The sequence below is a fragment of the Ischnura elegans genome, chromosome 5 (assembly GCF_921293095.1).
Source record: "Ischnura elegans chromosome 5, ioIscEleg1.1, whole genome shotgun sequence".
Lineage (NCBI taxonomy): Eukaryota > Metazoa > Arthropoda > Insecta > Odonata > Coenagrionidae > Ischnura > Ischnura elegans.
Genome location: NC_060250.1, coordinates 44664153 through 44675305, shown reverse-complemented (window position 1 = coordinate 44675305; position 11153 = coordinate 44664153). Strand labels below are relative to the sequence as shown.

General features: G+C 41.1%; 1 protein-coding gene across 1 annotated transcript; it reads left to right on the top strand.

The window, feature by feature from the left end:
- The first annotated feature begins 1739 nt into the window (after positions 1-1739).
- On the top strand, positions 1740-8772 carry LOC124158792. Its single transcript, XM_046534109.1, has 3 exons — positions 1740-2317; positions 5020-5081; positions 7021-8772. Exons 1-3 carry the CDS (start codon positions 2297-2299, stop codon positions 8036-8038), a joined length of 1101 nt encoding a protein of 366 aa, XP_046390065.1. The 5' UTR covers positions 1740-2296; the 3' UTR covers positions 8039-8772.
- Positions 8773-11153: the final 2381 nt, after the last annotated feature.

Sequence of the window (11153 nt, the reverse complement as noted above, 5' to 3'; positions counted from 1 at the left end):
CCCCCAAAACTACGCCAATGGGTAGTAGCTTGAATTTACCGCGTCATTACAGTCTATTACTTGTACACTAATATAATCGCGACCTTTTCAGTGTGTAAATGAAAATTCCTGAAACTGTTACTCCTTACCAGGATCTGCTTAGTTGAAATATTAGAAATAATACTAGATATAATAATAATACTTGAAATATTTCTGTATAATCGAACAAATTCTTAATTTTACGCCCTGGAATTTGATGGATTCTTTCAATACTTCATTATATGTAGGGGGTTAATGGGTGGTTAATGGTCGCCGCGTTCATCACTTTTACACCAACATAATCGCGACCTTATCAGCTTTTCCATGGACCGGCCTTCTCTGCACTAGGCCACCGCGGGCCGTTCGATGTTGTGCAAGGCCGACTCATCTCCATACGTTGAGGGCAGGGCGCTGGAAGGAAAACCGTTTCTGGCATAGGATAGGGAAGGAGGCAAACAACCCGTTGGTGGCCCACCGTTGCCGTCACCTCTGTGTGTGGGATGATGTGATCGGCCGTCACTTTTACCTTTTGCCCACTCCACTTACTCCTCCCCTCCTCCAATCCACTTCCCACACGATACAACTCTCACTCTCTCTCTCTCCCTTGCATGAGGGCCTCATTTCTCTCCTCTTTCCCCCTATCCTCCTTCCCCCTGCACGCGGACGACTCTCCGATGAAAGTTTTCGCCTCCACCTCCTCCTCCTCCAACGGCGCGGAGGGTGGGCGCTGTGTACTTGTTGGTGGAGGGGTTCCGGACTCGCCATGTAAGGTGGAGGGAATCCCAGCCACCCTTGCGTTAGTTAGTTCCTCCCCACCACCACCTCCAGAGTTTCCTAACACCCCGCGAGCCGCTCCGTTTCTATGCGTTGTTTTCTTATAATTTTAATTTTTCGTATTATTTTAGATATAGGAGTAGATTATGTTAATAAAATTCATAATTAGAAACAATTTATAAGATTATTTAAGGTTGAATTTATGATCGATATAAGTGTGAATTCGATAGATGTTTTCTGCACAGTTATCATTATAGCTACTTGCATTAAAAATTTACGTAAGATACTTGGCTAACAATGTTCTATGTTCGCGTATAATGAACTGATGAGGGGCGATGAGGGATATAATGAAATTTGAACTGTACATTTACCATGAAAATATCGGAAATATATTCTGAAACTATTATTAGAGAAAACATGACACCAAAAATACACCCTAAGTCCCTCATCCGCCTGAAAACGGAGTTCTTTTTTAATCTCATATCAAAAAACTTTTAAAATATGATTGCGAAATAAAATTATAACTAACTTTTGTCTTGACAATTTAACGTAAAATTAAACAATTTTTTGGGCGAACTTTTGTCCGGGTACGTCGCCAACCTGCAGTGCATCTCAAATTTGAAGCTACTCCAGTTTAAAAGCTTATGCTTCTGTAAAGTTTATTTTTTTTAATACTAAACATACATTACGGAAGGATTGTTTTGATTAGATTTAATGCTTTCCAGGCGAGCTATGTAGGTGAACCTTTCTCGGGATTCCCACCGGGTTAAAAATTCCATGTATGCCGACGTTTCGAGTTCCGACTCGGGGCTCATCCTCAGGGCTGCAAGTTGGAACTCGACAGAAGTGGAGTTTTTAACCCGGTGGGAATACCGAAAAAAATGTAACCCACATAATACGCAGGGAAAGCATCAAATCTTATTAATGAAATCTTTCCGTCGATGCACGTTTCGTATTTAAATAATAAACTGAGATATGGGCGATCAAACTCGAGTCGCTTCAATTTTTGAAACGGTCTGCAGACCCTTCTGGAAGGCGCCTTCGGTGGGCGTGGAAGCGACCTCCTGGAAGGAGATCTGCGCGGATCTTCTAGCGTGGCGGGAGTGCGGCGAGTGGAGGGGCGCCCCTCGAGGGAAAGTGCGCCTCTGCGCGTCGTTCCTCTTCCCTTAACACCTCCTTCGAAACATTACCCCACACACTCCATCCTCTCCCACCATTCCCCACCCTTGCAGAACATCGAAGGCACCCTTTCGGATTCAAAAAATCCTCCTCCCGCTCCTGTTCAGCAACACCACCCCCCACTACACATTCCCTCTTTCTCCAAAGCAACCGCACCTCTTCAACTCCCCCACCTCTCTCTCTTTCTCTCTGTGAACATCCACGGCCTATATAACCACGGCCCGGTGGCCACGGAGGACACAGTCACACGAGTGATCCCGTGAAGTGAAGAAGGAGAAGCCAGGTGTGCCATCCCGGGGAGAGAGCTTCACCGGTGAAGACAGCCATGAGGACCAGCCGCCTCTTGGTCAGTGAAAGAATTGAGATTAAGCCTCTTATTACCGCCCGCAACTCGTTCAAGGATTTTTGTTGCGACTCTTTTTGTGCCCCCGTGATCCCTACAAACAACCACTGGACTTACTTACCTAGTGACTCACTGGCCGGACTACCTAGAGGAATCTCTGAGCCATCTCATCAAAGGGATGGTCTTCCTTTTCTCTGGGAACATCGAATCTGGTTTTGATTGTGGTAGTTCGCGTCGCCTTAATGACGGCGCAGGATTCTTCCATCCTTGTAATTCTTCCATTCCTATCCTAGTGCAGGGGCGTATCCGGGCTCTTCAACGCAGTCACGCCTATTTCCTGTCATCTTTCCTAACTCCAACCCCTCTTGAGGTGTAGGGTACATAAGTCTCGGACTTATATGCCCAACCTCAAGAGAGCAACCTTGCGAACTTGAAAAACTTCGTTACCCCTGGCCATACTATCGTTGGGGAATAACTATGACTGGTTTCCTAAGTCTCTTGCCTCGTGTCGTTCTTTCCATACCATATCTTTTGCTGCTTACTTTCCCGTGATAGTTGATCAGATTTAGTTTTGTTTGATTTTTTTTCCTCAGACAATAATGCAGTTTGAAGATTATGATGTGGGATAGCTTCATTGGACGTGCGATTGAGTATGGAGTTGAATTATCATCCGCTCTCAGTTCGAAGGTCATAATTGCATCAAGCAGCGACCTTCCTAGGTCGTAGCTTTTGGCTTGACCTTGTTACCTTCAACTGCGGTCACAGACCTCCAACGAAGCTATCGTTCAAATTGATTCGTTTTACTGACAGGTATCAGAGGACACCTTGGACGATTGGTTTATGGGGTTGTCACCGGCGACGGAATGGCGGCCGAGATGACTTATGACACACTGACTATCCAGCAACGCTACCGATCGACCATGAGTATACGGATGAGGAACTCTGATCTCATGTGAAGCGAGATTGATAATTCTTATGCTCACTCTTGGCTTGAGATCGGAAGAACTCAATCACTTTCCTAATATTATATTGTTTTTTTATTATTTTTCGCGATTTTCTAATTTTAATATGAAAACATTCAATATTTTTTGTTTTGTTTTTGTGGTTATTTTTAACCATATTTTTTTCATTTCAAGGTATTGAAATTTTTTATCTTTCTTGGCCATCAGTGGCATTTTAATAGTCTTTTTTCCTTTTGACCATTGACGATAATTTTGAAATGCTCTCTAACAATTCATCTGAACTTAAAGAAATCAGCTTGAGGCATTGTCACTATAAGATCGTTAATTTGTCGATTAAGACTTAATAGTTCCTGAAATAGACACTTTTTAAGTGTTTCCTTAGGGTTATAAAGCAATAGATATTTTAAAATGTACTAGCACTTATGATAATCGCTTGCAAGGCATTTTAATTGCAATATCGACGAAAACCTTTTATTGACACGTCGAGGATTTGTTGCGTCAAAGTGATATTTTTGTCTTTCGAAACTTTTTTCTCATAATAAGGTCACGTGTTAAAATCTTGTAATAACATGATTTTTTAAATTTGAATTGCCTATTTCCTTCGGCAGAACTATAGATACATTTCCGCTGTTTCAAATGCTGCGATCCGGCTTTGCGACCCAAAGGAACCAGGCCGTGCCACTTTTTTTCCGGACAGATCGCAGTTTTTTTTGTGCGTCTTCCTCTCATTCTGACTCGTCCTCAGTTCCAAATAATATGGATGATTTTTCCTCCTTTTCCCGTTAATTGCCTCCCGAAATGAAGTAGACACGCATCTCTTTCTCTCTTTCTACTTCACTCGCTCGCTCCCTGCTTTCACCTCATCTGGAGTTCACTTTGTAGAGGGAGTAATTATTCCGCATTTCCGTCCATTCTCGTACGTGCCCGATGGAAAAAAGAGCAGATGAAACGGTCGCGGATAAAAAAACCGGTTTGGTCCACGCGCTGGTTGCCTCAGGCTCCCGTCGGAAGATCAGGGTCGCGGATGGATTCATATTTCGGGCGTTGAAATCTCCGAAACGCTTACCGAACAAGATTTCGTAAACTTAATTCCTAAACGAGTCGGACGAGAATTCTTGGACCTGTAACACTTTGATACGTCCTTCTTTTCTGGTGAAACTCACGTCATAGGTATATAACCTACGACTTTGACTGCAATAGAAGACTTTTAATTGCGCTTCATTAGAATGGTCTGACGTTAATCTTTTGACATATCTATAGATGTTTGACGCTCAAAATTAGTACATGTAGTTCAAATATTATAAAACATCCTTTTTCTACATCAACCAATGATGCCCCATTAGAATTATTGGGTGTTTATTTTGTACGTATATTTGTCGTATACAATTTCCTTCCATTCCATATTATCAATGTATTTACATTTATTTCACGCACGATAGTCATCTATTTCAACGATTTCGTTACTAAGTATAATATATCTATCGAATTTTACACGAATTAATTTATAAATCGTTAGTTCGTAAAACAATGAGCTTATAACCCGCGGATATGTACTTTTTCGTTGTACTAAAAACATTGAACAATAAAAATGAATTTTATGAAACATTTAATTTGCGAAAACAGTGTAATCATCACGGATTTTGGTATGATTTAATGTTATCTAAACTTGATTATCACTCTTTTAGAATGACTTTCACGGTACTTATTATTTGTAGCTAACTTACTTTACATTTCTTTTTCCAGGTTACCCTAGGGGTATTTTTATGTGCCTTCGTCGTGGGCTACGCTTTAGAGCCACAGACCCAGTAAGTATAATGGTTTTTCTCGCCTTTGAACTTGACCCTCACCTTATCGGAAGCCCCATTAACTGTTGGCCTTCTTTCCGCTCTTCGCTGCCACTCCTTCCGTGTTGTTCTTTCTGAAAGTCGTCATCCGCCGTTTGTCCTCATTTTTCTCTTGCTCCTTCGCTTTTTTCCAAAAATATTTGTCACGATAGTTACAGTCTTGACCTTGGATTTTCTTCGTGAAATTCTTTTTTTCCTATTTATCACTTGCTATTTGCAAGGTAGTTATTTTCAGGGAAAGTTTTCTTTGGCATGTAATTTGTATTGTTTACATCTTCAGAGTCCATTTTTGACGTATCTATCATTTGTAACTACACCAGTTCCTATCAGATTCTTAATGTATATGCATTCTTTGGTCAAAAATCTTATCAGTCAAATTTTCATTGATTAGAAATATAATTTCGTGACCGTTGGAACTTCAATATTAAGTGTCAACTAACTCCATATCAATACTCTCTCATAGAGTACAAAATTAATTATACTAGTAAGAAAAATGCACTTGAGAATGTAAAAGAGTGTAGTGAGTAGTGGAGAGTCAATGATTTCCTTTTGAGTTTGAGAGAAAACTTAAATACTTCAAATTTCATCGTCTGCATTTAGCTTCTCATCTCTATGAAAACGTATTTCAAATTCATTAATTACGCTTATTTTATTCTAAAATTCTTTATTTCGCGTTGAACACACAGAAAATATTGTGGCAATATCTATGCATTAAAATTCTGAAGAACAAGGATTTATATCTTGCCATGGTCATACTACTAATTTTTGCGTTTACATATTTATTGCAATACAGCGTGAATTCCTGAAAGTATTTTGCAGCGTTTATATTCAATTACTGTTCTATTATAATTGAAACATGAGAATTCTCCATTTGTTTCCAAATAATTATTCTATTTTCAGCAATTGCTTAAACAATTTGCACTAACTGAAACGCTTCAGGTAAATATACACGCTATTTGAATTTAAACTTTTAGATGCCAAATAATTATTTTTAGCTGCCAGATGCTCCAGCGTACAAAATAGTCCAAGTAACAACTTCATTTCTTTAAATTACTCCATCGTGTTCCTTTTCGCTTTACTGACTTAATCCTCCTTATTAAAATTTTATATTTTTCAGAAAGAGACAATCATTTGGGCGGTAAATGAGTAATTATTTTTCCATTGGTCCCTTTAGAGTAAAGTGAGACAAATAGTATTAAGTGAAGGGTGAGGGTCTATGATCGAAATCATTCGAAAATAAAAGGTAAAAATTCAATGGACCAGACAGGCGACCAAATCAAGGCAGCTTTAATTCGTCACTAAAAATCATTGCCTCAAATAAAAATTATTACCTCAGCGATGCTTTAATATTACAGCTCTGCTAAATCCTTTTTACTCCATCCGTACCGTTAACATTTTTTGGACAACTTATCATTTTCGTATCGCGCGTGACATGATTACAGATAATGCTTATGGATTATAGTTATGATTTTAAGAAGATGGCGTTAGTATTGCAGTAATTTACTCTATTAACTAATTTAAATATTGACAATGGGTGCCTTCCCGCTTTATCTTATCCTTGTCACTCACTGCAAAGTTGGAACATTTTTAAATGATCAAACTGGAGGTGCAATAACATAGTCATATGCTGGTAAGCAGATTTATCGATTATAATTGTAATCTTGATCCGAGCATAACAACGCAAAATATAATACAAACGAATATAGGTCACTTAAAACTTGAACTTTTGTTTGTAAGTCTTTGTCGCTCTCTTCGTTGTCTTTTTCATAATATGGTTCACGCCTATTCTCTCCATTTAAAATAGCGTTATTAAATGAACTAGAATTTTAAAATACATTAACGCAAAACTTTTCCTGAAAATCAATGACTAAATAGGATCATTCCTTCTCTCTCATAAAAGGCTGACTGCAGTTCAGCCAAATGACCAACAGGCCCAGTCAGATGCCACTGATTTAGAACCAGCCGAATCGAAAAATGACCAACAGATCCAGGCCCGGATAGGATACGACGACCACTACGATGATCACCATCATCACCACGAGCCAGAGGGCTACTGGAAGAAGAAGCTCATCTGGAAACCGGATTGGCAAAAGATCTGGAAGCCCGCCAAGAAACTGATCTGGAAGCCGGCATGGAAGAAGATCTGGAAGCCCATCTGGAAGGAGGTCTGGAAGCCAATCTGGAAGGAAGTCTGGAAGGTCGAGTACAAGCAGCTCTGGAAACCCGTTTTGGTCAAGGTCTGGGTTCCCGGAGAGAAATCCCACGGAGTCGACCATGCAGGCTGGGAATACACCTCCCATGGTCTCTGGAAGAAGAAACTCATCTGGAAACCCTACTGGAAGAAGGTGTGGAAACCAGCATCCAAACTCGTCTGGGTGAAGGATAAGAAGTTGGCGTGGAAGGAGGCTTGGAAGCAGATTTCCGTCCCCGCGTGGAAGAAGATCTGGGTCCCAGCATGGAAGAAGATCTGGAAGCCGGTGTGGATCTCCGAATGGGTGCTGATCCAGAAGGACCATCCACCTCCACATGAGGAGATCCATCACCACCACCACGAGGACCACCACGGCTGGGACCGCAAGGACGCCGGGGCAGCCGCAGCCGGAGATTCTGCAGCGGCCGGAAGCGAGCAGACCGTCGCGACGCCAAACGAACATCTGACTCCTCCGCATCCTCTGGTACCCGATGCCAGGAGGAGGAGTTGGACCTTCCCGGAGGCGGCCCAATCCGAGCAGCAGCAGCCCGTCTTGCCCGAGCAACAGCAGGACCAGAGCCAGCAGGTGGCGAACGACGCCTACCTCCGGTACCAGAGGTCTCTGGAGCAGCAGGAGTCCAGCGGAGTCGTGGCGTGGCCGGGTCCCGTGGCATCGGCCGCCGCTGAGCCGGCGCCCGTGTCCGAACCAGCGCAAGCCTCGCAGTGACGAACCTGCCGTTCGTGACTCTGTTTCCTATTTTTCTAGGAAACAGGAGAGGACTTATATCACGTTGAATCGTGTGCATCTCTCTCTATATGATGGAAATGCGGGGAGATGTTCGGCTAACAGTCTTCGTCATAAGCGAAAGAGCCCTCCGTGATTTCTTCTACGACTCATTTGTGTTCTATTTGGTCAAAGAAAAATAGTCTTACCCATATTGACAAAGGCTTCCATAATTTTGGATTGTTTTTTTTTCGTCAATGAGGAAGGGAAGCAATGCAAAAAGTTATTTTTTTTCAGTCAATTTAAGCCAAAAATACGAAATGCAAGTGAAAAAATAAGAGGGTCGTTTTTCTTACGGAAGAAAAACGGTTCCATCATCGAATCATGTTATTTTTTCCGGATGATTTTCTGAAAGATGAATCCGCTTTGCTCAATCATTAATCGGAGAAAATGTTATTCCGGATTTTGTCGTTCACGACCAAACTCTCGTCATCCCCCGAATACGTCGGTGCAACTTGTATATACCAAACCGTTTTCCCCATTGAGTACAAAATAGTCTTTTGTGTGTTAAATCTTTTCTCCGCTTATCGTTTTGTCTACTTGTTGAGACGTCATTATTATTTTATAAGGCCTTGGGTACCCACCCGCCATGTTTTATTTTGTTTGTTGATTGTCTGCATGGACGTTATTTTGTGCGTAATTTTCAATATATGAATAAATGTGTTTGTATTAAATAATGATGGACTTTAATTTCTTCCCAACATTTCAAAGCATGAATAAAATCTAGAGTAGAATAATCTTAAGAACATTAGTTTTGGTTCAATTAGAAACATTTCTCCATTACAGCATCTAGAATCGGTATGAAAGATGTATTCACAATTGAATACTTATTTTAGCACTGAAGTGATTTTTAGTTAAAGATAAACTCTATCTACTTTCTTTAGTCATCCAATCATCGCTTCAAACGATCCATGACTATGTGATAGTTTACAGTGAATGTGACGGCTTTTGCGATTCCATTTATCACTGGTCTTTTCTATGTAGTGTCAAATACTTTTAAAGTCTAAATTCACTCTCCTCTCATAATATTGCAATAACATCGAATAGAAATAAGTATAGAGTACTGAATATATCAGCAGGCAATGCAATGTGATGTTAGACTAGTAACAGTTTGCTGTTTAACAAAACATTTAAAAATCGAAGGATCAGCATCAAGTTTTTCAATGGATAACGATGTGTATAGTCAGTGTAAATAGTAGGATTCCACAAAATCAGGCTATTCATTCCTTGAACACTAATTTTCTCCTTTTACTATCTTGCCGAGTTCAAAAATTTTAATGCCTTATTTACTTTGATCACAACTTAGCTTGTTATGTTGAATTGATTCATTTAAATATTCCATTATGAGTGCAAAAATGCATTTTCCACTTGTCGAAAACGAGCTATTTGGATCGTCAACAAAATATGAAAATATTAACCAATTTGAAAATATTTACGGATATTTTTACATGGATATAGATTAATAGGTGTATAATCGGAGAAAACTATTGCTCATATACGTCTACGTACGTATAAAAATAATTAAAGAGTTTGAATTCTCTGTAAAGGGAGGGCAATAGAATATATATTTGGGATATAGAAATATTAGGTATACTCTGTCATAGGGTCATTATCATCGTTCATGGATCCTGATATTGCTTTTACGCTGCTCTCTCAGCAATTTTTCACTCAGTTAATTCATATTTTTGAATAAGGTAGAGTATAAGCTAAAATTGTTATATGTTGCGAAGAGTATGGATCCTGATATTTGTTTTACGCAGCCCGTTCATCAATTTTTCAGTCAGCTTATTCATATTTTGGAATAACGTACTCTGTAAATCAAAATTTTTAGATGTATTGAAGAGTATTATCGCGTGGGGTACGTGAAGGAACACAGTTTTCGACACGAGACCGGTCCCGTGCAAGTGTGACGCTCGTGTCGTTCAGTGGGACTCTACCCACAATTCCCCTCGTCCTTTGTCCCCATACACCAACCACCACCACTTCCCCCTCCCCTCTCCCTCGCAGTGCATATCCTCTGCTCTCCCCCCACCCTTTCCCCGCTAACCTTCCCAATCCCCTTTCAACTCTTCCTCATCGGGATCTATTGACTTCAATGAGGGCACTCATACGCGCATGGGCCTGGTGGGGGGACATAACAGAGAAAGAGAGGGATATGTAGGAAGATATATATACATGCATCAGGACCGGCAACAGGGTACCCACGCTCGACCCAAGTCTCAGGCAGAGCTGGCCGACGTGAAAGCTGCCTTCCAGCCGCGGACACAAAAGCCGTTCGTCCCACGCGGGAGAGAAAGAGAGGTCCCGTGCAGCTATACACCCACACCTTCGGCTGGAGAAAGTTTTCCAGGGCCTACCTTCCTCTCCCCCTTCCTATAGGTGAACCAACCTTTTATTATAATCGTTTCATCCCTCTTTCCTCATCTTTTTTTTGTTGTTGTTGTTGTCGTCGGCTCGCTCTTGTTTCACGTGGTTCTTTCTTTCTATTCTGGATGAGGAAATCCTTTCGGTGGATGGTTGTTGTCGTAGCAAGGGTCGGGAAAGGAAAGAGAGAGTGGGAAGATCTCTTTTTTTATGCGATAATTTTTTTTTCTCTCCAGTCAGCCGGAACTTAAAAGATCATATGTATAGAAAATCGTCTCAGTTCCCTCTTTCACTTTCCTTCGACTTCCCCCCGTTAAGGAAGTGAAAATCGCGGGGTGAGTTAGCGTTGGAAGGGTAGGCACATACCTGCCTCATCGTGTGCTTGAAGGGTTGCATTTCCACCCTAAATTTTTTGACCTGAGGGAGTTGGAGTGGCAAGTCTTTGGCCATCCATCCATTTGGTTAATCTTCGTTTATCAACCGAGTCTTCATTGGAGGTCGGCTCAGCCGCCAGAAATAAGTAGTCCACGTCGTGGCGCCATCGTCGAGTCTTCTGAAGATAAGATCGTGAATTACTCATAAAATATTCGGTAATTGGATGTATGCTTGATATTTTTATCTTATTTGTTCTCTTCTCTATTCCTTAATTTAATCGCTAGTGACCAATTCTCGCCGTACAGGCCATCGGCGTGCG

Coding starts and splice junctions, on each gene's coding strand:
- LOC124158792 (XM_046534109.1), top strand. CDS start 2,297: ATGAGGACCAGCCGCCTCTTG. Junction 2,318..5,019: donor TGAGGACCAGCCGCCTCTTG/GTCAGTGAAAGA, acceptor TTCTTTTTCCAG/GTTACCCTAGGGGTATTTTT. Junction 5,082..7,020: donor GCTTTAGAGCCACAGACCCA/GTAAGTATAATG, acceptor CTCTCATAAAAG/GCTGACTGCAGTTCAGCCAA.